At 45.5% G+C, this 27,595-nt stretch overlaps 1 protein-coding gene across 2 annotated transcripts; it reads right to left on the bottom strand.

Annotated features, from left to right (window-relative positions):
- Positions 1 to 113: 113 nt before the first annotated feature.
- LOC110493551 (myosin-10) lies at positions 114 to 27,363 on the bottom strand. 2 transcript variants are annotated; one of them, XM_036949469.2, is made up of 41 exons: positions 27,060 to 27,360; positions 20,911 to 21,242; positions 20,531 to 20,687; positions 20,414 to 20,441; positions 20,149 to 20,242; positions 19,648 to 19,665; positions 17,712 to 17,804; positions 17,514 to 17,577; positions 16,967 to 17,065; positions 16,136 to 16,279; positions 15,908 to 16,003; positions 15,339 to 15,610; positions 14,922 to 15,095; positions 14,514 to 14,687; positions 14,208 to 14,322; positions 13,688 to 13,881; positions 13,399 to 13,520; positions 13,213 to 13,282; positions 12,967 to 13,127; positions 12,718 to 12,826; positions 12,465 to 12,596; positions 11,916 to 12,122; positions 11,491 to 11,628; positions 11,196 to 11,319; positions 10,878 to 11,049; positions 10,344 to 10,556; positions 10,031 to 10,175; positions 9,288 to 9,494; positions 8,653 to 8,757; positions 8,401 to 8,553; positions 7,769 to 8,017; positions 7,391 to 7,603; positions 6,928 to 7,140; positions 6,614 to 6,775; positions 3,638 to 3,766; positions 3,471 to 3,559; positions 3,233 to 3,356; positions 2,756 to 2,964; positions 2,449 to 2,557; positions 1,805 to 1,977; positions 114 to 1,418 (listed from the first exon to the last, which is right to left on the bottom strand). In XM_036949469.2, exons 2-41 carry the CDS (start codon positions 21,235 to 21,237, stop codon positions 1,307 to 1,309), a joined length of 5,889 nt encoding a protein of 1,962 aa, XP_036805364.2. In that variant the 5' UTR covers positions 21,238 to 21,242; positions 27,060 to 27,360; the 3' UTR covers positions 114 to 1,306. The 2 variants fall into 2 exon arrangements, with proteins under 2 accessions (XP_036805364.2, XP_036805366.2); XM_036949471.2 differs by lacking the exon at positions 19,648 to 19,665 and having other exon boundaries at positions 27,060 to 27,363.
- Positions 27,364 to 27,595: the final 232 nt, after the last annotated feature.

The following is a 27,595-nucleotide window of genomic DNA, read 5'->3' as shown; positions in this document are numbered from 1 at the left end:
ACTGCATGTGTGTAAATACTGAAGCTAATTTGTGGTATCGCTCCTGTTAGTGTGAGAAAATGGTTTCACTGCATCAATATTAATTAATTTCAGGGTTAAATATTGCAGTCATATCCTTTTAATATTATTTTATTGACACATGGCATCTGATAAAATACTGAAATAAAACAAATTGTCAATATACCCCTCAGTTACAATTCATTAAAACAGTGAAAATTGCACATAAGCATACATCCCCACTAGATCTTGCAGAATCTCTAGAAACTCAATAATTGAAATGTGAAAGTGCGATAACAGCAAAAAAGTGACCGAACTAGATTAAGAGTATCTATTCTTCGATATGAAGTAGAATTCACACCATGTAGTATTCACTGCCACTCATGTGCAAAGAAGAGTGCCATCTAACCCACCACCACTCTCCCTATTTAGCAGAGCACATGGATCAACCCAAAGCAGTCAATTTCAAGAGACCAATAACTAAATCGGAGAAGACCACGCACGTTTCAGCATAATACGATTTGCAAGTGTTTAGGCTGCAGTTATGCTCAGTGTATGTACCACCTCCATTCCTATGTGACCGTTAGGTATAAAGTGCAGGCTTTAACTGTAGACGTAATAACGGTGTACAAATGTCCTAATGTGATGCAAGTACTACAATATGTGGATTAAAAGTGAAGTACTACTGTGTGCAGAAAATACCAGTGGAAAAAAAAACAAACACCAGAAGTACATGATACAACACTAATAACCCATATTAAATCACTGCATTCATAAAGACAAAAACATGTGCACAGCGAAAGATGGCAGAAACACTATCATACAAGTTCCAAGGGAAAAAGAGGTTGCAGCAGATAGTGGTGTATTCTAGCCACACTAACAATTTAAGCAGCTAAACAATGTCTGAATAATATACTTTTTATAATATTGAAAATGGCTGAGTAGAAAAATGGATCTGGAAAGTCACATATTTGGAACGCTAGCCTCAACAAAAAAAAAAGTCACATTCATGAGAAAATATAAATTTGGCCACAGATTTGTTTTGCACACAAGCACAAAATGCCTTGTACAGATTGAATGTGAATGAGTAAATCTATGAGAACGATCTCAGATGTCCGACCTGAACAAAACAGTCAAAAATGGACATGGAAGAGAATAGTATAAATCTTGGTATACAATTATTTGTATGATAGCAAGGATAGCTGATGGAGCAGGCAGCTATAGAATGCACTATTTAAATCCATGATAAATGTTGCATTTCCAGTATGGTCCCTGTAAAAGTTGGCTGCTCCCTCCTGTCACGTTCATCTCACTCAGGTATAGGCTTGGACGCGTCGCTGGTCAGATCCATCTCCTCATCACTGTCCCCCATGCCTGTGCGATTCATGACACGGCGCATGTTTAAAGGCAAGTCCCCGCGCCTGCAAAGAGTAAATCAACGACTTCAGAGATATTTGGTAACAGGTTTTATGACTGCAATTATTTAAATACATTTTGAGATCCTTTTATGCTTGTTCAAAGTCGAAAGACCCAACACATTGTATTTCTGTAAAAAGGTGTGCCAAAAACACCATAACTATAAAAAGGCTGTTGTATTCAGTGAATTCAGAATGTTTCCAAAAGCACATTTCTGACATGATCCCTTATTCTACCCGACATACATTCTACACCTATGGAAAAAAAACAGAACGTGCACCCAGGGGGGCCCCACGACCACGTTTGGGAAACCCTGCTCTACACGATCCATTTCTAACGAAACCTTGTGCAACATTTCACTCTAATGAATATAGGGAGGGATGGACCATACCTGAGCTTGCTCTTCAGGGTGCTGACCTCTCGGGTCACGGCGTCTTGCGACTCAGTGGCATCGTCAAGCTCCCTCTGCAGCTTCCTGCGGTTGGCGTTGGCCCGTGTCACTTCCTCCTCTGCCTCCTCCAGCTGACGCTTTAGCTGACGTGTGCGGTTGTTCGCCTTGTCCGCCTGTGGAGTACAGGCAGAGGACCTTCGATCAGTGGCTGCAAATATATGTATCCATCTATGGAGTCACTATACAGTGACTGTGCAAGGTGGTTCAGTGGGCTGCAGCTATACAGCATGCGGGTTTGTTGTTTTCCCAGATATAGGACAGGTCTGCACAATCTGAATAATTAACTCCCCAGATCTTTACAATAGAATTTGCAGCCGTCGTCTCGCTTGTCTGGTTACATTGCACCTGGGACTATACACACCACAGGAGGTTGGTAGCACCTTAATTGGGAAGAACGGGCTCCTAGTAATGGCTGGAGTAGAATGATATCAAATACAAACATATGGGTTTGATGCCATTCGCTCCATTATAGAAATTCAGCAGCCTTCGCTGATATACATTACACCCATGTTGCTACTGATATAGGGGTAGGCAACTGATGTTGGAGTAGGTAACTGATTGAGTTCTACACAGAGTAGACCCACCTCTGCTTTGTACTGCTCGGTGTTGCGTCTCTCGTCCTCCACCTGCAGCAGCACCTCCTTCAGCTTCTTCTCCGTGCGCCTGACCAGCCTGGACGAATGCTGACGCTCCCTAAGAATAGAAAAAAAAAGTCAAGACATGACTCATGAAGGGGTGTTTACTCCTAACCTGCTTCTCAAAATTCATTGGTTAGTCAAAGGGGAGGGACCTTGGATCCTCTCCTACAATACATTGAAAAGGAAACAAGGAGAGAGGACGTGAGGAATTGAGGGAAGACCAAGGGAGACCGCACCAATGGTTTTTACTTACTTGAACTCCAAGTCCAGTTGCTCCTCCAGCTGCAGTATCTTGGCCTCCAGGGCGGCGATAGAGGCCTTGTATCTGGACTTCACAGTCTCCTCCAGCTCCTGCAGCTTGAGCTTCAGCTCCTTGTTCTGCCGGTCCAGCTGGGCCCGGGTCCCCTCCAGGCGCTGGGCGGTACTGCGCTCCGCCGTCAGCTCAATGGTCAGCTGGTCAGTCTAGAGCGGAGTGTGTGGAGGTATGAACAAGACTATGCATTGAGATGAATTGGACAATGTAGTGGCCAGCCCATAACGTTAGACATGGTGTATTTGTCTCAGTGTACTTTTCCTACAAATAGAGCTCTAATGACTCCGGTTGAAACACCACAAACTCAATTATTCTTCAACCAGAATCCCTATTTTCCCTTCATGTCCTTGTGACTAACCCAGATAAATGAAACACTTTCCTCGCTACAGCTCTTCTGCTTTGCAATCAGTTCATTACCTGCAGTGTGGTTCTCCTCAAGCGGTCGTTGACCATCTCTGTGTTCAACTGCTCCTCCTCCAATTCCTCCTCTAGCTTAGCGATACGAACCTCCAGCCTCCTCTTCTCATCCACCGTCAGGGAACTGAGGGTGGGGGGGAACATTTTGGTTGGGAGGAAGAAAACCATGACAGACCTTGCAAATTCCATGCAAATTAATGCAATTTCATAGTGTTTCTATGAGGTGTCTGAGCCGTACTTCTTAGCGTTGTGGCTGTTGAGCTCATCCTGCAGTTCATCCCGCTCTGTCTGGGCCTGTTTCTTGACTCGCTCAGCAGACGCCAACTCCTATGGAAGATGGAGAGGAGTATAAGAACAGACAGTGGGGATGGAGACAGTGAGCCAGAGCCCTGCAGACAGACATACCTCCTGGAGATGGATGGTGTCAGCCTCCATTGCCTTGACCTTCTTTTCGTTCTCCTTGGCCATGTTGAGGGCCTCGTCCCTGGACAGACGCAGATCCTCCAGCTCCCTCATCTGATCTTTCAACAGGGCCTGTATAGGAGAGAACCAAAGGACTGAGTCAAGTACCACACCAGACTGTAGGGCTTGGTATCCTTCTACTGAAAAAGACCGCACACTGCCTAATTTGTAGTGAGCGGTGAACTACGTTTTTGTCAGTGTAAACCTAACAGCTGTTAAAACATGCCTTCAACTCACTTTTGGTGCATAGAGAAGTATGTGAGAGATCTAACCATTCTCAAAACAAGAAGCTAGTTAAAACAAAAACCCATCAAATTTACAGCTCTGCACTCAGGTAATTACTTCCTGCTAAAAGTCTGACTTGGTTTGTTCAAGGGACCAGCTGTGACCCCTCTGGTTCTAAACTGAGACCAAATCCATTAACTAGGTCCATGGTCACAAGCACCAAGTGCCATCTGATATGCATGCACCGATGAGAGCAACCACCGCCAGGGACAAGTGAACATTAACCAACTTCAGAAAAGTCACTAGGAACAAGCCTGTTCCCCAAATCCTCTTTCCTCAGCCCTGAGTACTCACTGGAAGGAAACCGCTAGCCATATCCTCACTTTCTTCCACTTTAACAGGAGACTCACTAAGCCTACATGCTACAGGAACTGTCAACCGCGCCTCAACAGGAAATGTCAAAACCAGTGGATCTGGCTTTTCCAAACTATTTTTCAAGCTCTTGATTCCCCTCACAAAAACAGCAGTGAAACCCTGCAAAAAACAGATCAGGTCTCCCAGCAGATCCACACTAGCATCACGACTGGGAAGAATCTCCCTCACACGGTTTAGTGAGAAAATTGTCAGATAAATCTGACACCCAAACAAGCTCACGGTCAGCCTGCTGAGGAACCACAACCTTAGCTACTTTGACAAGAAACATGTCTGTAAACAGACACACAAATCTCTCAACCTGCAGAAGGCACACATCTCTGCCCAGAAGGTCTCAGCTAGAGACAAGAATTTCCTGGGAGCCACCATCTAGTTTAGCAAATCCACCGCCATCGTTTTTTTCCCATCAGCACTCTAAAGATGATTAACTTTACAAACTGGGCTTAACTCAAAACGCCCCTTGAGAAACTATGCTCGGGCTGCATTCAGTACAAAACAAAGTGGAAAGTAATTTAATCAAGTGCTGTTCTGAATGACCAGTTGACAAAGGGAGTTAGGGAACCCTGTTAGCATGACCACTGTCCTTTAAATAAGTCATTCATCACGCCATACCCAACAAGCGGAGAAAAACGCACCTGTCTGTTAAACAATCCTCGTCATCTGGGATCCTTGGGACGTCTCCCATTTGAAGTTGAAAAAGATACTTAAAGTAGGGGTTAAGGTTTGAGATGTACCAAGGAGCACAAAAAGCACTGACCATTCAAAGTAACCTCTACCATTTCTGCCACCTGCAATAACTGATCCCTCATTAGCTTGAGGAAACTCCAACATCCTCTACCCCTACACAATACACTGCTGGCTCAAATGCCCCCATAGGTAAAATCAGTATGCCAAAGAAAACCAATAAATCAACTGACAAGTTATCCATTAGCTCACCGCTAACCAAAAACATGCACATGCTCCAAGCCTAAGAGAACCACTGCGAGGGGGAAAAAAATATAATAAAAAGCATGCCATGCACAATGCTACCAACCATAGCAACAGTTAGCCACTAGCCTAGTGCTAACAGATACTCAGACTCCCAACTGGGAAATCTAATCCTGCAAAACAGATTACATTTTTTTAAATATTTAAATGCCCTACAGTAGATAAATACCAGCTGCAAACAATGTTCTAACCTCATGGCCGCCACCACAAACATTTGTTGACCAAAACCCATCAGCTGAAACTCACTAGCACTGCGCCAAACATCTCCTAGCTTACTTTAGATAGTTAGCATTCGCTCACGAAACTGCCAACTTCATTCAGACAGCAAGCAAGCAGAGACAAACAAATGGTATCCACAAGGTCATCAGATTCTGGGTTTGTAGAAGATCTTGCATTATCCTTTTAAATAAGTAACTTCATGCTTCGAGCCAACACCCCACCACATGGAACAAACGTAGCTTCAAGAACATTTTGGGGAAACACGTCTTTCAGGAGAGACAGTTACACAACATAGCAAATGTTCAATATAACTGAACACACCCCAGGAACAAGCCACCTTACCTTAGGTCCAGCGCCTTCATGACAACTTGGTCGGCCAGTCCAAGCAGGTTATTATTTGTTCAGGTGGTGACAAAACAAATGCCTACAGAAGGTATACCCAAACTAAAAACAAAAGGCCTCGTGGCCAACAAACACAACCAGCAGCCTCAAGCTATGCCAGCTGGGACACTGACTATCATCTTCACTGGCAGCACCTATGTGCAAATAAAGGCTTAGCTCAGCATCTTAACCCAGTTGCTGCTGCCACCTGGGGATGGAGTGTGGTAGTGTACCATGGTAGTGTGTTTGTCCTAAAACTAACCTTCACCCCCATAACATAACGCGATGCACAAAACCTATTTGGCAGGGAATACTTTTTGTAGATCATTGATTCTATACCTCAATTTGCACAAGCTGATCCTCGCCAACGGACTTGGAAGTCGTAGGAAAAATAAATTGGTCAATTAGGGTCAGTTAAAAAAGGGGAGAGTCAATGAAACCAACCATGGAAGTATAATGTCGCAAATTAAGGGGGTAGCCCCGACCGAGACTCGAACCCGGGTCTAGCGACTGGTAAGCCAACACCTTTTAATTGACTGGAAACAGCTTGTGTCAATTACAAAACATTTCCTACATGTAGCAACACAAACAATCCTAGAAATACCAGTAAAAGCAGAGTGCCTCAAAAAGTAGCCCAAAACTCACTGCCCTCCTGTGTGCGTGCCTCTGTATTACCTGCAGTTTCTTCAGCTGTTTGAGGGCCTCGTCACGGCCCTTGTTGGCCATGCTGATGCCTGCCTCCAGCTCTCCCAGGTCTGCCTCCAGCTTCTTCTTAGCAGCCGTGGCCAGGGCTTTCTGCCGGCGCTCATCCTCCAGCTCGGTCTCCATCTCACGCACCTGGGGAACATCACACAGATCCAAGGTTGTGTTTATTAGGTTAGAGTTTTTTATTTTATTTATTTTATTAGCATTTCTTATTGTATAAGTTGTCTGTTCCGGGTTTCAGACTGCTTTCTTCTAATTGGCATGTAATGAACACAACCCAGTACCTGTTTGACCAGCTGCTTCCTCCTCTCTTCACCCTGCTCGTCTCTGGCCTGCAGGTCCCTGTCGGACTGGGCTTTCATGGCCTGCATGTTGACCTCCAGACGCAGCTTGGCGTCCTCCGTGGCCTGCAGCTCGTCCTCCAGCTCCTCCAGCTGCACGCGCATCTCCTCCAGCTGTTGATCCATGGCACGCTTCGCTTTCTCCAGCTCGTGGACCTGCACAAGATGCAAAAAGGAGGGATAAAATAAAAACATCTTCATTCAACAATGAGGGAGGAATGGTGCATTCACATTTTGCGGCATTTGGAAATGTTCCAAACTATCCTCACGATTTGCAAAACACATTGGAGGAGAAGGTCAGACTGGATTTGCATTTTTAGGAGTCTATAAGGCAGGACGCAATGAATTGAGAACTTGATTCACCCACTAGCAATAGTTCCACAACAACATTCGTGATCGGACTTACACTTTTACCAACGTCGTCCTTCGATGAGACCAGGTCATCCATCTCTGCCTTGAGGACCTTGTTGGCTCGGTCCAGTTCATCCTTCAGGTCCTTAATGGTCTCCAGCTCGCGGGTCAGAGTCAGGGCCCGCGTTTCCTTCTCCCTGGCCTCTGCCTCAGCCCGGTCCCTCTCCTCAGCATTCCGGCTGGAGATGCTCTTCTCCTCAGTCAGCATCTGTTACAGGGACAGGCGAGAAGGTATTTTAGTAAGACAGAGTCAAATCCAATTTTTTTGTTTTGATAGTGCTCGAAGCAAATATGAACCGAAAACGATTGATCTATTCATCATCATATGATGCTATAGAACCTCTATGCCATCATCACCCATCAAACAATTCACCTGGTCAAACTTCTTCTGCTTCTTCTCCAGGTTGGACACAGTCTGCCTGAGGTTGTCCTGGTCCACCATCATGTCATCCAGCTCCTGCTGCAGACGGGTCTTGGTCTTGTCCAGCTTGTCGTAGGCCGATGCCTTCTCCTCCAGCTGTTGGACCACGCCCTCCAGCTCCCGCTGCATACGTTTCTTGTTCTCCTCCGCCCCCTCCAGGGACTGGGTCTCCAGCTCCATCTTCTTCTTCATCTCCGTCAGCTGAGGATAAGGGAAGAGTATGAGAAGTTCGGTAGAAAAAGGTAAAGGGAGAGGAAGAGATGCACATGAAATGTACCGGTAGTGCCGATTGGTCAAGCTAAAGCATCAAGTCATGTCAATACGTAAAATACATTAAATGCCTCAGACTTCATGGTCTGTATGTCCTAGCGTACAAGGTGGCATAGTTCAAATCTGGATTTTGAGAAAATAGGAAGACTTCTGTAAGCATTCAGTAAGGTGGTGTAATACATGCACGATAGGGGAAACAAAACTGGATAGTATTATGGAGATAAGAGGGACAGAGGAACGAGCTAGCAACCAGAGCTTGGAGGGTGTAGAGCTGGTACTAACCTGAGCTTCGAGGGTGTAGAGCTGGTACTAACCTGAGCTTGGAGGGTGTGGAGCTGCTTCTCCGTGTTCTTCTTGCCCTGCTCCTCTTCCTCCAGCGTCTCCCTCAGGTTGTTCTGGTCATCCTCCATCTGACGCAGACGAGTGGAGAAGGAGAGCTTCTGACGAGTTTCCTCCTGGAGGAGCGCCTAGAAAGACAAAAAGGAGGGAAAATATGGTTAGTGTGCTTTTAAGGCCGTTTCTAAACAGCACAACATGGGTGTGTGTGCGCGCGTCTGTGACCGTACCTGTACATCCTGCAGTTGAGACTCCACAGTGGAACAGTCTTTAGTTGCCTTGATGGACTTGCTCTCAACCACACTCAACACGCTGTTGACGTTGTCCAGCTCAGACTAGACAAGACACAGAAAGGAGGAATTAACAGCCATTTAACCACATCCTCCAGAACCACGTCAATCCATGATCCCTAATATAAATGCATATATTCATTACCATCCATTAACCCCCCCCCCTTTTGTTTTTACACTGCTGCTACTCGCTGTTCATTATCTATGCAGTCACTTCACCCCTACCTACATGTACAAATTACCTCGACCCCCCCCCGTATGTAGCCTTATTGTATTACTTTATTTTGTACTTTAGTTTATTTAGTAAAAATGTTCTTCACTCCATTTCTTGAACTGCATTGTTGGTTAAGGGCTCGTAAGTAAGCACTTCACTCTAAGGTCTACTACACCTGTTGTATTCGGTGCATGTGACAAATACTATTGTATAATGTTAATCTATCCATCCACCAACATAATACTTTGAAATCGCCCAAAGTGTTCTGGATACCCCATTCATTCACCCTCTTGCCTCATGTCATCCCTTTCTCCATCAGCAACAGCCAAGCCACAGTATCCAACATCCAGTCCACACCTACCTGCATCTTGGCCACCTTCTCGGCCAGCTCCTTCCTTTGCCTCTCGCTCTCAGAGTGTTTGATCTGCAGTTCCTGGACCTGGGTCTCAGCCTTCTTCCTGCGCTGCTCTGACTCGCTCTTCCCCTGGGTCAGGGTCTTCAGCTCGATGGCCAGCTCATTATGTTCGCTTTCCATAGCCTGCTTGGCTTTCTCCACTGATGCCTTGTTCTGAACGAGCAGACACATGGGCAGGAGGTTACATAGGCGGTTCTCTACCGAAATACTATAACGTAAAGCTTGTTTTACTTCAGAGAAAGAGTTCATGTTCATATTGTACTGTTGGTTATATAAAGGTCATGCTGAGGAAAACTTCAATATGAAATACAAACTATTACAGTAAAACCTTGACTGTTACAGGCTGACCGGTCAATCGACAGGCATTATAGAATTAAAATAAAGATTCCACCATTCACACAGTCATGCCCCCCCCACCCCAAAAGAGAAATTCCCATTATTATTATTATTTTCTCTTTTTACCTTAATTTAACCAGGCAAGTCAGTTAAGAACAAATTCTTATTTTTCAATGACGGCCTAGGAACAGTGGGTTAACTGCCTGTTCATGGGCAGAACGACAGATTTGTAACCTTATCAGCTTGAACTTGCAACCTTTCAGTTACTCGTCCAACGCTCTAACCACTAGGCTACCCTGCCACCCCATGATGCCTACATATGAACAGTATAATGCAGTAAAAAGAGCCCTCACCCTCTTGGCCTGCTCCAGCTGTTCGTTGAGCTCATCAAAGGCCTGGTTGTGTTTGTGCCTCATGTCCGCCACCTGCTGCTCGTGCACTTTGGCCTCGTCCTCCAGAACCTTCTTTAGCTGGGTCACCTCAGTCTCACGCTTGGTTCTGAACAACAGGACGGAGCGATTGAAAGTGGTGGAGGAAGAGGGGAATTGAGGACTGGCCCCATATGTCTTCTCAACGGGTAATGGTCTATAACTAACACTTGACATTTACGCATGATAAACCACTGTCCTTCACCTCTAACTGTGTGTGTATGCACGCTCCCAGTACCTGAGCTCTTGTTGTGTTGCAGTGGAGTCCAGTGTGTCCTCCAGCTCAGTCTTCAGAGCCTCCAGCTCCTCTCCCAGGTCCCTGCGGTGTTTTTCAGCCTTGGCCCTCGCAGCCCTCTCCAGCTCCAGGTCCTCCTGCAGCTCAGAAAGCTGGGCCTCCAGCTCCCGGATCTTCTTCTGGGCCGTGTTCTTGGCCGCGGCCTCCTCCTCTATCCTGGAGGGTGGTGGGGAGTAAAGAAGGATGGGGGTTAGAGTGTAAAGCATTGAAATTAAAAGTCATACAAGATGATTTTCTCGACTTTGGTTTTACTGTATGGGCTTAAATGAAATCCTAATAAACAGCAGATCAAACTCTTTCAATGGAAAGTAAAACATCTCGTTCAGGCCAACCAAATGCGGGCCGCAAGCTAATTAAATGTGGCCCTGCGTTTCTTTCTTCATACATGCGGCATCATTTATAAAATGTAAAAAATACACACATCAGAAAGTGAATTTAGGCCCCTTTCTCCAATCAAGCATTGCCCTTCCCCCTCACCTGGCCAGCGCAGCCATTAGCTCCTCCTCCTTCTTGGCCAGCTGGGCTCGGAGCTCAGCTATCTGGGCGTGCAGGTCAGCCATCTGGTCATTCAGCTCCGTGGAGTCCCCCTCCAGCTTCCTGCGGTTCTTTTCCAGCTCCTGACGACTCTTCTCCTCCTTCCTCAGACGGTCTGATGGAGAGGAAACCAGGGTTGTCTCAATACTACTGCCCTCACCGGCGCTTTTCAAATCAGTACAGACGAAGGATAAGAGACAAGGAAAAGTGGTTCACCTCAAACTTAGAATCTATGTCATTGTATGTCTACGGTCCACCTACCCTCCAGGTCAGTGATCATGGCCTCGTGCTTGTTCTTGAGTTTCTGCAGGCTCTTGGACTTCTCCTCCTCCTCAGTCAGGTTGGTGGTGAACTCTGAGATACGTTCCTCCAACAGCTTCTTCTCCTGCAAGTAAACAAATAACCCCACACACCCCCCTAATTTACTCTGAATAAAAATTGGTCCATGACTACTTGCTTTATTGCTGGGATGAATGAATAACTGCCTAATTGATTATTTTATTCTTCCATCCGTCTGAAAAAAAAACATGCTAATGCATCAACTTGTACTACAAACCTTATTGAGTTTGTTATTCTGGTCCTCCAGCACCATGACATTCTCCTCTATCTTCTTCAGCTTGGCATCTGTGGTCATCTTCTCCAGCTGCAGCTTCTGCCTGGCTGCCTCCTCCTCATCCAGCTGCTGCTCCAGGTCCTACAGACGGACGGAGGGAGAGAGATGGAACGTTTTCATTCAGATGTTTTCACCTCAAATCCTTCTATCACTCCCTTCCTCTCCAAGTTCATTAAAAGCACCACACCCCTTGGAGGGTGAAATGGAAGGGAAAATGAAAACCAGTGAAAATTGACAATTTGCAAAGGCAATTTAATAGGAGAAATCAAGTTCATATCTTTACATTTGTCTGACAAGTTGACCACAAGGCTCAATTAAAGGAAAGTTACAGTCCACCATAAATAATATATAAAACTAAAAAAAACTACCGTGATGTTGGTCTGCATCTTCTTCCGCTCGGTCTGTAGCTGGGTGACCCTTTCCTCTTCCTCCTCCACTCTGGACTCCAGGTCGTGGAGGATCTCCTCCAGCTCCTGCTTCCTGGTGGCCAGCTTGGAGCGCATCTCCTCTGCCTCGGCACACAGCTCCGTCTCCGCCTGCAGCTGCTCCTGCAGGGCTAGCTTCTCTGCATTCAGCTGGGGAGGGAAGGGCATGTGTTAGAAACAGGGCAATGATACACAGCAAGGCTGAAATGCTGGTTGGTTTATGATGGAAGTAATTCACTCCATCCATCAACAATGTATAAGACACTAGGGGCGATTTCCTGGACAGATTAAGCCTTGGACTAAATAGCAAACTCAATGGTGACTCAGATAAATACTTTTTAGTCCAGGACGAGTCAATCTGGGAAACTACACCAATAAGGCATATTGAAAAGGCACCAATTCATAATCATTCTGAGTGTACCAAGTCATTACCTTACATTTGGGGCTTAGTCCAATCCATAGAAATAGAATTACTAGAAGGACCCTCCATACCTGTTGCTGCTTGGCTTCAAACTCCTGCAGCTGCTCCTCAGCTTGCTGCTGCCTCTCCTTGGTCTTCTCCAGCTCATCCTCCCTAGCCTGCATCTCCTCCTCCTGCCTGGTCACCTGCAGCAGAGGCTTCACCTGGGGGAGTAGGGGAAGAGGACGGGGACTCAAGACAATGCAAGTAGCTGAGGAGTAGGGGATGAGGTCTGCAACACTGATATTAGGATGCTCCCATATGGATTTGCAACAGTGTGTCTACCTTGGTGAAGAGCCTCCACCACTGCCAGTTCCTGAGTTTGAGGTAAGCAGCACAGTTCCTCTGGATCACCTTCATAGCAGTCAGCTGCTGCTGTCTCTTTGTGAAGGCTCTGGAGACAGAAAATAAAAAAAGTTCACCAATATAAATGATGTTATTGGAATATGTGTGCATAGAATGCTCACACACCAACTAATATACAGTAGAAAAATCACAAGCCAAACCTACTGCTCTAAATGACAAATTCCTTACTTGCGGGCCACGTATCCACGACACCAGGACTGGAAGCTGATGATGATGTCGGTGATCTTAATATCCCTCTCCTCCTCCAGGTGGGCCAAGACACCGGCCCGGAAAAACACCTTACTCTGGCCAATCCGGAACAGGTTGGAATCCAGCTCCAGGGCCTTGATCTGGGCAGAGGAAGGAGAGAGAGGATGACATTTGGGAATGACATTGGAAGACTGCTGAATGATGGTTTGTTCTGACGCCTCTTACCATGAGCACACAGGCTTGTTTGCCGTCCATGAATCCCTTGGGAATGGCGTTGGGAGTGAGGATCTCATATCTGGGAAAACAGGAGAAGTTTAAGGTAAGACACTGAAAAACAGTAACAGACTAGTCTGATCACAGTGAAGCTGATAGGTAGGAGATGAGCACACAAAGATAAGTTTCCGTAGTTACCTCTGTCTGAACTCCTGGAAGACGATGCGGTTGGGGAAGCCTTGTCTGCAGATACGGATACCCTCCAGAACTCCATTACACCTCAGCTGTTCAAGAACCAGGTGGGGCTCCAGCTTACCAGCCTGAGTGACAAAGTGAAGAGGCAGGATTTTAAATATAAATGTTATAGTATATGTGCTAAAGCAAAGACCAACTGCCTGTGCCTCGTATTTATCATATATTTATTATTTAAGTTTATAGTCAAAAACACTTTGATCAATGGAAGAGTTGGTGTCTGTAGACACCATACCTTCTTCTCGTGGTTGGGGATGATGCAGCGGACGAAGTTGGGGTTGGTGTTCCTGAGAGTGGTCATGAGGTTGGACAGCTGCTCCTTGTAGAGCTGGCCCACGGTGCGGAACATGCCCTTTCGGATCTTTGTGGCCCCATGCATCCCCCCATCAGACATCCCAGCAACTTTGTCCAGGCCCACAATACGGTCCACTGAGAGAGAATGAAAAGGAGCAACAGGATCATAGATAACACTTATCATCTTTCCTGCAGTTCTTTCACCATATAGTTTCAGTTCAAACACAGAAAGGTTGCTGTAGTTCTATTGGCCAACACCAATCATGCAGTTCCATGTACCAACAGTAGGTGACACTATGAGTCTACAGCCCAACCCAGTTACTTTCTAGTCTAGTGGAGATGTCTGAGGGGAGGATGGCTCATAATGAATAGTTTTCAGGCATTTGATAACCATCATTAGGAGCCCTCCTCCCCTCAGACGCCACAGGTCTAGTCAGCTCTCAGTATCTCGCGAAACTTACCGTCTCTCCAAAGCTCCGACACAAACTTGTCAGTGGACTGGTTGAGCAGCGTGGCCACGTTGTCATTCAAAGGGTCCATGTTCTTCATCAGCCACTCATCTGCCTTGTAGTCCACCTGGGGAGGAACCATTTTGTGATCACATAGCTGACCAGTCAAGTTGTGGTATTACCAAGTCTCAGGTTCAAGATAAATAAGGGTTGCAAAACTAAGTTTCTTCAGAAAACCCAGTTGTAGGATCTCTGAAAACTTTCATAAAGTCCCACATTTTACCACCCAATTAGATTCCCCACGAGTGGTAAACTGACCTTTCCAGCGTAGTGGATGATGCAGAAGTCGGCAGAGTCCTTGAGTTTCTTGGGCTTCTGGAACTTGGGGTTGTTGCCCTGCTCCTGAACCACCTTCTCCACAAAGCTCTTGTCCGTGGCCTTGGGGAACCAGCACTCCTCATCCAGCAGCGCCAGCACACCAGGAGGACTGGCCTAGGAACAGCAGAGAGAAAGGTGGAGACATAAATTCAGTGCATGTTGGGTTGTGCAGGACATGCTAACTTTAGGGGATATTGACTTGCATTGGTTTTGTGAAGAAAAAAATGCCTAAGTTTGTATTTGGTTTGCTGTTTATGCTTGTTCAAAGACAACGTGTAATTTGGAACAGAACAAATCACATAAGCCTCAGGTCCATTAGCGAAGAGGTGGTAGCGGCAATATACTTACATGCTTCTCGATGAGGTCGATGCAGGGCTGCAGGTCCAGGCCGAAGTCGATGAAGCTCCACTCGATGCCCTCCCTCTGGTACTCCTCCTGCTCCAGGACGAACATGGTGTGGTTGAACAGCTGCTGCAGCTTCTCGTTGGTGTAGTTGATGCACAGCTGCTCAAACGAGTTCAGCTACAGGAGAAAGCGGGGAAAAGACAGAAGGTACACATGAATTAGACAGACCTTGTTGGTGGAAACTCAGAAATGCAACGTTTATCTTAACGCGAGAAGCAGTAATGATGTCCACGCACCATCTAAATAGAGATAAAGATGCATTTTGAAAACAAATTGACAATCAATGACCACTCACGCCAATCCATTGTTTTGTATTCAATGACCAACAAACAAACCCCTTTCCCACGATCTTCATCTCACCTCAAAGATCTCAAAGCCAGCTATGTCCAAGATGCCGATGAAGGAAGCTCCCTGTCTCTTGGTCTTGTCCAGGGCCTTGTTGATCCTCATCACCAGCCAGCGGAACATCCTCTCATAGGAGGCCTTGGCCAGGGCCTCCACCGCAAACTCAGCCTGCTCCTGGGTCTGGGCCTTCTGAACGTAGTCCCTGCCCACCTTGATCCTGGGGGACAGGATGGCCCGGGTGAAGTCGGTCACGTTCATGCCCAGCAGGTGGCACACTTTCTGGGCCGCTGAGGGAGAGAGAAAGGGGTGGGTGAGTGGTTGGTGTTGGATGAATGGAGAACGTAAGGGATTGTCAAAGCCATGAAGGAGGGTTGCAGGAGACAAAGTGTCATTAAGGACCCAAGTTGTGGAGTAGAGGGTGCACACTTTTGTTCCAACCCAGAACACACTTGATTCAATTAAATCACAGAGCTCTTCATTAGTAGAACCAGTTGAGTTACTGACGAACTAAAACAAAAAAATGAACCCAGTACCGATCCTGGGGGAACCCCAGAAATGATTAGTGAAAAACAGATGTAAAGTACCTGTGTCATCAGGCATGGAGGCCTGGTCAGAGTTGCGCTCCTTCTTGAAGCTCATGTTACCCAGCTGGAGAACGGCGGACACAGTTTTCAGAAGACCTGATGGAGTACAAGACCATCAATCACAATATATCAGTTATTTACAGAAATTGCATTGATCTTGAAAAAGCTATTTGAATATTGTACTATTACAGGCTAAGAATCAGGTGTGACAGAGGGGAGTTTGTGTACCTATACGCTCCTCCTCTGGGATGCTCATGATGTTGAAGGCGTCCATGGTCTCTACAAACAGGTCACGGTCCTGCTGACCAGGGATGGTCACGTTCCCGTGGGTCAGGAACCGGTAGTTCTTGTAGTCCTCCAGACACAGCTCAGCTGGTTAAAGAGAAAACACATAAGCCATTATAAAAGGAAGATATGGTCTCCCGGGTGGCACAGTGGTTAAGGGCGCTGTACTGCAGCGCCAGCTGTGCCACCAGAGCCTCTGGGTTCGCGCCCAGGCTCTGTCGTAACCGGCCGCGCCCGGGAGGTCCGTGGGGCGACGCACAATTGGCATAGCATTGTCCGGGTTAGGGAGGGTTTGGCCGGTAGGGATATCCTTGTCTCATCGCTCACCAGCGACTCCTGTGGCAGGCCGGGAGTAGCGCACGCTAACCAAGGTTGCCAGGTGCACGGTGTTCCCTCCGACACATTGGTGCGGCTGGCTTCCGGGTTGGATGCGCGCTGTTCCTCTCTCCCGAGCCTATATATATATATATATATATATCTGCAGGCTTCAAGTAAAAAGTGTTACTGGATATAATTTGATTTAAAATCAAAACTTATTTTACATTATACTAATAATAACGGCCGGCATATAGCAGTTAAGAGCGTTGGGCCAGTAACCGAATGGTTGTTGGTTCAATGTACCCTTGAGCAAGGAACTCATCCTATTTGTTCCTCCAAGTCACTTTGGATAAGAGTTTTTGCTATAATGACACAAAATGTAATAATTGCCCCCCCCCCCCAAAAAAAATGACACGGCATAAACATTGATATAAAACGAGTTTGTTGGTCACTCACAGCGCATTTTGTCCCCAGCTCCTGTGAGCATATAATAGAAGATGTGGAAGGCTCGTTCATCCTTAGCCTGCCGGATGGCTCTGGACTTCTCCAGCAGATCTGGCAACATGGTTCGTCAAGAAAAGAAAACCCCACCACAGACAACCAATAAGTTGTGGAATATTTGATGTTAAAGCTACAATCCATTGTTGCTGCACCTATTTCTGGACTTAGTGATTTTTACCCATTGATTCTTGAAGAATAACTTAAACTGCCTCATTAGCTTAGCTATACTGCCGTGCAGCCCCAGGACCCAAAATAGAAGCTTGTTTGACTCCAAATGTTTGTAAACAAATGTAAACGTTAAACACTGTATAGCTTCAAGACATGGCTGACACTAAAATGTTGCCATCATGGATGGTCAGTCCTCACACCCATAGCTCTAGCCATGAATTTGTGTGTGTTTATTTATCCAAGCCCATCCCTCAGCTTTTTCAACTAACGATTCTAGCTTGAAGGCTGTACGTGTCCTTCAAGAACTATGAAGACGTATTGATCAAAAGGATACAAGTTTCAATGTTGGCTCCCACAATATATCCATTGACGTCAAAGTTGATCCGGATAAACTTCCCCTAGAAAGAGAGAGAAGGCGAGATTTGTCACTTGTATGACCAGGTGGCAGTGGATCCAGTTACAGTCAATATTGGTCTCGTCATTATCGCCGCCACATAATTGCGCAAAGACGAAAAAAAAAGAAGGTTCTTACGAATCTGGAGGAGTTGTCATTCTTGACCGTCTTGCCGTTTCCGAAGGCCTCTAGGATGGGGTTAGCCTGCAGAAGTTGTTTCTCTAGCTCCCCCTGGTGAAAAAACATATAGATGCAGTATATTCACAAATATACTCACAGGTATACCACATGTTATCATTATGGCAGTAGGATGGCAGGATGACTCAACATGGGCATTCATGCAGTAAGATGCTGCAACTCCTTAATTCATCGCTGCAAGCATTGCATTTCATCTTGGCGAGAAGCATTGGGAAAACCCACTTGACTCCATGCATTTGTCGTGGAACAATAGCCATGTTATTCACACGTACACTCAGCGGCCAGTTTATTAGGTATGACCATCTAGTATCGGGTTGGACCCGGGGCATCAATTCTACAAGGCGTGGTGTTCAAATGTTGCTCAATTGGTATCAAGGGACCTAATGTGCCCCAGGAAAACTCTTCCCCAAACCATGACACCACCAGTCTGTACCGTTGACGCCAGGCAGGATGAGGCCATGGACTCATGGTGCTACGCCAAATCTTGACCATCAGCAGGACTCAACAGGAACCAGGATTTGTCAGACCAAGGAATGTTTCTCCACTCCTTAAGTGTCCAGCGTTGGCGATTGCGTGCCACTGATCGGAGTGGAACTCCGTGTCGTCGTCTGATGAAATAGCCCATCCGTGACAAGGATAGAGGAGTTATGCATTCCTCCGTTTTTTGCCTGTTTGTGGCCCTCCTGTTAGCTTGCACAATTCTTGCCATTCTCCTTCGACCTCTCATTAACAAGCTGTTTTCACCCACAGGACGGCCGCTTACTGGATGTTTTTTGTTTGTCGCACCATTCTTCGTAAACCCTAGACACTGTCGTGAGTGAAAAACCCAGGAGGCCGACCGTTTCCGAGATACTGGAACCGGGGTGCTTGGCAGCAACAATCATACCACACTCAGTCATAGGTCACTCGTTTTGCCCATTCTAACATTCAATCAAACAGCAACTGAATGCTTCACAGCTCGTCTGCCTGCTTTTTATAGCAAGCCACAGCTAGTGGCTCACAGTCTGTAGGAGCAAACCATTTTTTTGTGAATGTGATGGTGTACCTGAAACTGTCCCGAGTGTATATTGCCTTAGATCAGTTATCATAGACATAAATTAGCAGGTGTGCATAGCTTTAAGCAGTAAACAGCAGGATATGCTACCATTATGAAACAAACCAAGAAAGTATGACCCCAGGGAAGCTATAAATTCCAAATAAACCCCCACACTCATTCATGTTAAATATTCCACATTCCGACACACTCTCCCGTCCCAACCACAAGCCCAGCCTTACAAGCATAAAAGATAAGCGCTTAAAGTACATCGGAGACAGTCGCCAAGATCCCAAGACAGCACACAGGCATAGAACACCCAAAACAGATAAATCAGCTTTTGTTGTTGTCCACTTGTTCTAAGACCAACCAGATGAGGTGGACAAAGGCCAGGGAGTGGGACAGGTCAGACAAACACTACTAATGTGGCCTGACTCATGAGCACTTTGCTGATGGCTAAACACACAACTTAAATTGGATTCTAGGGCTGTTTTTACACAGCGTCCCAATTCTGATGTCCCCCCCACTCCATATCAGATCTTTTTCAGAGCTGATCCGATTGGTCTTTTGACCAATTAGTGAAGAAAAGAAAAAAGATCAGAATTGGGCAGCCTGTGTAAACAGTCCGAAGCATTGTTACTTGATCTGCTTTACTATGCAGTCATTTGAAATATCCCGCAGTACTCTTTTCAGCCTAACACTTCACCACACCTCAAATACATCCTTTCACCTGTACATTACACCACCACACAGCTTGCAGACAGACTGCAGTTAGTAGAACATACATGTACATGGGGGGGGGGGGCGCTGGCAAGCGGGAGAGATGGCGAGCGATTAACTCACATGTGCTAACGCTGCACCCTAGAGATGGGAACGATGGATAAGAGAAAAGAGTTTATCACAAGTACTAGCCTACAGTGGTAAAACAAACTAATACAGTGTCATGCAACAGTCATTACAGTCCCATCCAATGTCAATGGGCTGTATTCAACAACCTGAATTCAGGAAAAGGGCCTCTATTCATAAAGCGTCTCAGTAGGAAACAGTGCTGCTCAAGGATCAGGTCGCTCCGTCCATGTAATTTCGCTCATATTGAGAGCTAAAATGCTAAAACTGGTCCTAGATCAGCACTCCCTCAGACGGTTTATGAATACTAGCACTGGTGACTACAGGGAGGCGAGTCAGGCAGGTCCGGGCCTGAAACAGGAATGTTAGGAACAACTACCTGGAATAAGTACAGGGGGATGAGAAAATGAGCAGCAGAACAGGAAAACTACAGAGGACAGAGAATGGAGGTGTAGGAAGAGGGGGAGTGAGGAGGTGAAAAGGAGGACTGGTACTAACCTGGTCTTTCTTTGACTTAAAGGAAGAGGCAACGTGTGCCAAATACTGGATCACTTTCTTGGTGTTCTCTGTCTTTCCAGCTCCCGATTCTCCTCTGCAGGAAAGGAGAGAAAAAAAAGGGAGGAGAGAAATTAGATAGAAATGAGAGCGGGAGGGAGAGAACAGGAGTTGCTGATTGAAGGGAACAGACGGCAAAAGACATCTCATCGGAGCTAGACAACAAGCATAAATAAAACAGGGAAGATTGAGCAGAGACATAGCTTACGTGCAGAGGATGGACTGATCTTCACGATCTGAAATAGAAGACAGAAAATACATGTGAGTGTGTGCGCGCGTCACAGGTGTGTATGTGGCACAGGTGTGTGGCATCACATTCTCTCACCCTGCATCATACTCCTGTAAGCGTTGTCTGTGATGGCGTAGATGTGAGGGGGCATCTCGTGTCTCTTCTTGCCCTTGTACATCTCTATGATGTTCTTGGAGTAGATGGGAAGGTACTTGTAGGGGTTGATCACCACACAGAAGAGGCCAGAGTAGGTCTGAAAGTTACAAGAGAAGGGACTGAGCACACAGGCAACACTAACCATCTATACCAAGTTACAAAACCGTTACAAAAATCAGTTGTCCAGAGTGCTGTGTATTTATCAGAAATGTAAATTGTTCTGGATAAGGGTTTTCTGTATACCTGTGTTATTTTACGCGTATTTATGTGGATTCTGTCTTTATGTAAATATGTGCATTTGAAGCATGCAAAACCCTCACGTAGATGAGGCCAGAGTAGTAGCGGTCCTTGAGGTTGTGCAGCACTGAAGCCTCGTTCAAACACGTGAGCTCAGCCATGTCCTCCACCTTACTGAACTTGGGAGGGTTCATCTTCTGGATATCGTCCTTGTTCACAGTCACCTTCTTGCCTGTGTCGGCTAGCTCCACCAGACACTCCTCTCCTTTCTCTTCCTTGACGGAGCCGGCCACGAACCCCAGCGTCTCCGAAGGGATCCATACGAGCTTCTTGGTGGCCCAGTCGGCCTGGTCTAGGGGGTTGGCGACCTTCCCACTATCTCTGTAGAGGAACTTGTCCGCTTCCGACATGGTGGCTGTAGGATGAAGACAATAACAAACAATAAGACCACCCAGGAGGTAGGCTGGAGAAAGGAACGTGAGCCAGAACATAGTGGCTGTAGAGCAGAGAGGAAAAACACAAGACATGGAAACACCCAGTGAAAAATAAATTGATGATCATGGTTTGGCCCATGAGTTTGTACTGAACACATGACCGGATTTATCGAGTTCAGCTTCTCCCTGTACAATAACTGATTTGTTTCTGACATGGCTGTAGAATGGATAGGGAAAATAGGACAAGTGTCCAGAGGAGGAAAAAAAAAAATGCAGACATGCTGAGCTAACCTAAGATTGTTACTATTTTGGTCGAAATGCCTTACTTTAAAGTGAGGGGCAACCACAAACAGCATGCAGGTGCAGCTCAGACCAAATGAGTAAAAGGTACAACTCAACTGATGTAATTATTTTGGTCATACGGCGTCCCATTCCTTGGATTTAGCACTTTAGAGACGACGTTAGAGTGAAATGTTTAAGTGTATAATTCACTCAACCTGTCTAAGTTCAGGTCATATGCGCAGCATGGACCTATATCAAATGACTGTAACCATTTCAGAACAGGTGATCATTGTTGAGAACGCTGAACATGAGCTTGTTCTACAATGTTAAACATGCGATTCCCATTTGCTGAAAATGCATTGTTATGCGTGACATAAAACATGTGTTACATGAAATGGGCTTCTCAGGAATATTTGCCATGTATGAGAGGACGCTCACACACCCCCGCTCGCACACGCTCGCGCATGCTAGAGGTTGTACTATGAGGATGTATTATGAGGATGATCCTCTGTAAGCTTGGTAGATTGTCCCCATGAGACATAAGAGGCGTTATGGACTGACTTTGGCCAAGCATAAACTGGATCAGACTCTAAATGGGTTGTGACAATCAGGAATTGTGCATGCACACGTCATTGGAGTCACACACACAAAACCAGTGACACCTTTCCATCGTGACCTTTGGCACTTACAAGCTGGTCTTTCTCACTCCTGCTGCTTCCTACATAGAGATGGGCACTTCTCTCCCACAACTGTTCCATAGATGCACCTTAACCTTCCCCTTGTTGTCTTCCTGTTCCTTAATAACCAAAAACAGAACACTCCCGTTATAGCTTGATGCCTATGCTCGATGAAGTTGACAACATCGAAGGGTAGTACTACCTGAACTTACTCTAATAAGAATCGCTTGGTGTGTTGTTGCAAAAAAAAAAATGTTGCTACGGTGTGCCATAACGAATGCACTCCAGCTGTCATGTATTACAGAACATTGTCTTACAGACAAGTAAAGAGCGGTGGACCAGTCAGAGGAAGACAAATGAGGGCTCCCTAACTTCCTTTGAAAGGGAACAGAAAACAGGACAGCCAGTGAGGAATGTCTGGAGCAAGTTTAGACAGAAACATTTCATTATACTCAGCCACCACTCCCTTAAGAACAGACACCATGGCTCTTTAAGAATACCTTCACTCTTCAGGTTAAATTGGTGAATACACAGACAGATCCACATCTTACCCTACTACTTCCCCCTTCTATCCTTGGGCCTGTATTCATAAAGCGTCTCCGAGTAGCTCTAGTGCTGATCTAGGATAAGGGCCCACCTGTCCATAAGCTTATTCAATATGATCCAAAAGGCTGATCCTGGATCAGAACTCCTAGACTGGGGCGCTTTATGAATACAGGCCCAGGTATTCTAGGTCAATTTCTATTTCTATCTGCTTGCGTCTCTAGCTATGACCCTTTCAAGGGTGTGTGTGTGCGCGTGTGTGTACATACTCATGGCCTCAGGCTACAAGTACAGACTACAACACCCAGTCGTAACCAGTTTTTACCTCCATGATAACATTGTAATTACATTCCAGGTGAGATCATTATCTTTAGGATTACATAACTTGTACAGGGTTGCCTTGTCCACCATTATAATGCTATGCCTCTTGTGCTGCATTTACACAGGCAGCACAATTCAGAACTCCCATTTTGTCTTTTGACCAATTGGATCTTATGCGAAAAGATCTTAAGTGATAGTTCAAAAGACCAATAAGTGGAAGAAAGATCAGAATTGGATGTCTGTGTAAACGCTGCCTTATACTGGTTGAAGGCTAATGAAGCTGTGTCCAGATCTATCAGCATATATTTCAAGGTTTTCTCCTGCTTCCAAGCAAAACATCACCGCGTGTTGATCATGTACCCATAGTGCCAGAGGTGGTGACACTAAACAGTGTTGTGTTTCTAACCCATGTCCCCCCTATAAGGGAGAAAGTGTGAAATAATAGGGACAGAGAGAAAGGGGGATAGAGAGGGACAGAGCGATAACATCCAGCTGGATAACATCCAGGTGTCTAAGTTCATTATGGGCTCAGACTGATGCTCTGATTAAAGACAGAGGGGGAGGATCACCTTAAGATCTGTGTCCATGCTGTTGGCTGCTCACTACATGTGCCAGCAGGAGTGGACTACTAAACCAGAGAAAACCAGTGAGTAGACAGCTGAAAAATCAGGACTGTTCCCACTCATGATGGCCCAGGCATGCTAGCCTGATCCCAACTCCTTGTCACTCAGACCGAAAAATGACACTGACTGACAAGAAGTTGGCACAAACAGATCTGGGAATCAGGCTGATCTCATGTACATAAGCCCCATCTGAAACACATAGGAGGAATGGGTTCTCGTGGGAAACATGAGGAAATGCAGACAAGATGAGAACGAAAGACTTTCACATGAACGTGGGTTTTCAGCAACAAAGTGCAAACTGTGGGCCAACTTCCACAGGAAGTTGCGTGATATGGTGTTGCAGTGTTGACACATGCATTTCCTGAGGGTCTTATTGCCCAACTTCAGTCTAGAAAAGGACACTGACATCCACAATTGATGGTACCCATTGTCATACAGTGTTAAGGGGATCAGAGTGTAAGCCCATGCAGTGGGCTGTGGCTGTCAAGGATTTCCTAGTCACCTTTCAACTCGTATGACTGGCTTGCCAACTCAAATGACTAGTGTGTCAATTAAAAAGGGCAATTACACCACTTTCAACCTAATTTCCATCATCTCCAGCACAACACCAGTGTCCATCTACATATTTGAAAAATGCACATAAAGTTTAAAAGTCACTGGAGATAATGATTGAGGTTGAAAAGTGGCAGAACTGCCCTTTAACACAACTCCTTATCCATTCACTCGAGGGACCTCGGCATGGTTCGTCTTGCAGTTGCCCAATTAGATTAAAGTATTTGAAAAACAAAGGTAAGAAAATGAGTCCTAAACCAGCGGGAAAAATAAGAAATGTATTTGGCGGCCTGGTAGCCAATGCTACCAAGTCTTTCCTTGGGGACTAGACCTGGTGGTTAGGAAACCCTGTTATAAATCCCGTATGGCAACTCATCCAACTCTGCTACCAACCAGTGTCATTTACCTATGTTATGCAGTCATTGTATCTCAAAACTGTTGTCAGACAGCATAATAAAGTCCTACAGCTCAAGCTGTTGCAGGTGGCATGTTAAAAGGGCAGGGGGAAGCCAAGCTAAAGACTGGATTGAATGGAGGCCAAGAACACAAGTGTGTAGAGGTGTTGAAACGTGTTGCTGAGGACAGCAGGGCAGGTCTGTCAGAGCTAGACATTAGCCAGTGGTGACCTCAACACACCTGGTTTTAAACAAACAGCATTTTGAAAAATCGGTCGAATACTAGCTGGGCTTAATTTCGTGGCACAATGGAACCAATGGCATAGTCCCAACAGTGCAAACATCACCCATCTGGCACGCCAGGTAGGCTTAATGCCCCCTATTTAAAATCTTGACTCTTGGGAAAATGTCAAATGTAAATTTGAGACACTCCAATTAGTATGATGTTACATTTCGTATGGTTTGTATTAATTTGTGGATGTCCATCATCCATTTCATGTGCTGTTACAAATTTCAATTTGTTGTTAGCTAGGTAACTAACGTTAGCTGGGGTTAGGTGGTTAAGGTTAGCCAACATGCCAAGTAGTTTCAGAGTAGCTAAAAAGTAGTCGGAAAGTTGCTAAAACTGCCCGTGATGAGAACACACAACCTTTGGGTTACAAGAAATGCGCTTTATACTTCTGCCCGCTCAACCACCCTACTTATTTTTTTTGTCTTAAATAACCTTCTGTCATACGTAACTATTTTAACTTTAACTACGCAAGTCAGTTAAGAAAAATTATTATTTTCAATGACGGCCTAGGGGAGGAACAGATTTTTTACCTTGTCAGCTCTGGGATTCGATCTTGCAACCTTTCAGTTACTAGTCCAACGCTCTAACCACTAGGCTACCTGGTGCCCTACTATACCAAATGTAACATATCATACTAATTTGAGTCCCCCCCGGATTTACATTTACTATGTTACGTGTAGTCTGAGACCAGGCTGTCTCTTATCATCTAGTTAATGCAGGTACTAGGAGAGGCCGGCATTAACAGTGTTAGTATCTATAATAAAATGGGTGGGGGAAGTAACTAAGCAAGATGGCAGATATGATTGCATAACAGCTATGCATGTACTAATCATATAATTCTATTTTAAGGTGTGTATGGTCTAGTCCCCAAGGAAAGACTTGATTCCTACCAGGAACATTGCATTCTGCTAAAATAGCTTGCAGACAGCGCAGTGTCCTGAGTAGGACATTCACTGAACACAGGTTTGGCTCAACAGTTGATAGTTGAATGACACACCTTTACCATACGAAACAACAAACACGAGACCCAGTATTTCAGGTGCCAAAACCATTTGAATGCGAGTGTGTGCAAATTGTGTATCCTTAGGGCAGATCCATATCAGGGCGTGCGTGCATTTTGTGCTCCAACCAACCCTCCAAGCCACGGTCTCAAATTACAACTTCAAACCAAGACAAGCAAACATCAGATACATTGGCAGTGTTGAGCAGTGTACTCCATTTAGTCCAACTAGCAAGTTAAATATTTAGTAGGCAAATGTATATTTTTCCACATCAGACCTGCCTAATTCTCACTTGAAACATGGTTTGTTTAATAGGCTAAAATATACCTTTTACATTTTCTGAAATGTCAGACTACAAATTTAAAGAACAAATCACTTTGGGGTCATATTTAATCAAAGTGTATTTTAGCCTTCAGTTGAGTAAACCATGTGTTTTTTGAAGGGTAGCTTTAGTGTAGGGTAGCTCACCTTCTAGTGTGAAATGATTGGTCAACGTAAAGTGCACTACTACAGAGTTGATGGCTGTGGTTTGGAATAGCCACCAAGTTCGGGAAACAGAGCATAGGATTGGACATTGGCTGGGTGTTGTCATTGTTAATTACTTATCACTAACAAGGTGAAATAATCATTGTTTGTATAGGTAGCCTACAATTGGCTTACCCTTGCAGATGCTGCTATCCAGGTTAGCTTTACTCAATGGCTAAAATCAAACTGCAACAGTGCAAGTTTGACGGGACTAATGTGAAATGACTAGAAAGAGTAAATATTAAATCCCATCAACTAGCAATGTAACGTTAGTTTGCAATCTTTCCAAGTGTCCCTTCGTTACTGCTACCGACTACGTTCTCACCTGAAGCAGTGACAAGGCTACCTTGACGTCGAGTAGTGCGGATGCTGCTGGACGCGTCACCTTTCGATCTGCATTCGCGATAAAAACGCAAACGCGCACATGACACAGAACTAATAAAAAAATAACCTACTTGTCTGTCGTCGTTCGTAGAGTTCCCCGCAACAGACCTCGAAGAGAGTACTAACATATTATAAACATATCTCATCCCACGAGGATTACGGAGGGACCGACTAATAGGTAACCTTGATTAAAAACAACTTACCTTCTACTCGGGTTGTAGGCACTACGGGGTGAATTCGTTTGCTCTACCGGTTTCCGTGTTTTCAAAGGCAACTTCTTCCGCGCGACAGCAAACTCAAGAAACCCTACTGCAGATTATGTCCTTCTCAATTATCTCCCTTTCTGTTGTCTCTGCGCTGGGCGTGACTGAAATGGGGTGGACATATCTAAACTATGATCCACCCACTTTATCATTCACAGGTGAGAAAGGTCTGACTGCGACCCGTGTCCTCGCCAAGACGAGGTAAGAAACGCCCACGCCATAGAAAGCCCGCCCCTCTTGTACTGGCTCTTGGCTACTTACATTTGAGTAATGTAGCAGAAGCTCTTATCCAGAACAATTAGGGTTAAGTGCCTTGCTCAAGGACACATCGATTGATTTTTCACGTAGTCTGGTCAAGGATTCGAACCATCAACCTTACGGTTACTGGCCCAACACTCTTAACTGCTAGGTTACCTGCTGTCCCTGTAGCACTTTAGCTAAGCCTAACCCTTTTCCTGACCATAACCTTATTCTCC

This window comes from Oncorhynchus mykiss, chromosome 17 (genome assembly GCF_057628025.1).
Source record: "Oncorhynchus mykiss isolate SJ-2025 chromosome 17, ASM5762802v1, whole genome shotgun sequence".
NCBI classification, from domain to species: Eukaryota; Metazoa; Chordata; class Actinopteri; order Salmoniformes; family Salmonidae; genus Oncorhynchus; species Oncorhynchus mykiss.
Note: the sequence above shows the minus strand (reverse complement) of the source record. Positions and strands in the feature narration are given on the sequence as shown.

Coding starts and splice junctions, on each gene's coding strand:
- LOC110493551 (XM_036949469.2), bottom strand. CDS start 21,237: ATGTCGGAAGCGGACAAGTTCCTCTACAGAGATAGTGGGAAGGTCGCC. Junction 14,323..14,513: donor TCATCCACTACGCTGGAAAG/GTCAGTTTACCA, acceptor GTTCCTCCCCAG/GTGGACTACAAGGCAGATGA. Junction 8,018..8,400: donor TCCACACCCTCCAAGCTCAG/GTTAGTACCAGC, acceptor CCTTATCCTCAG/CTGACGGAGATGAAGAAGAA.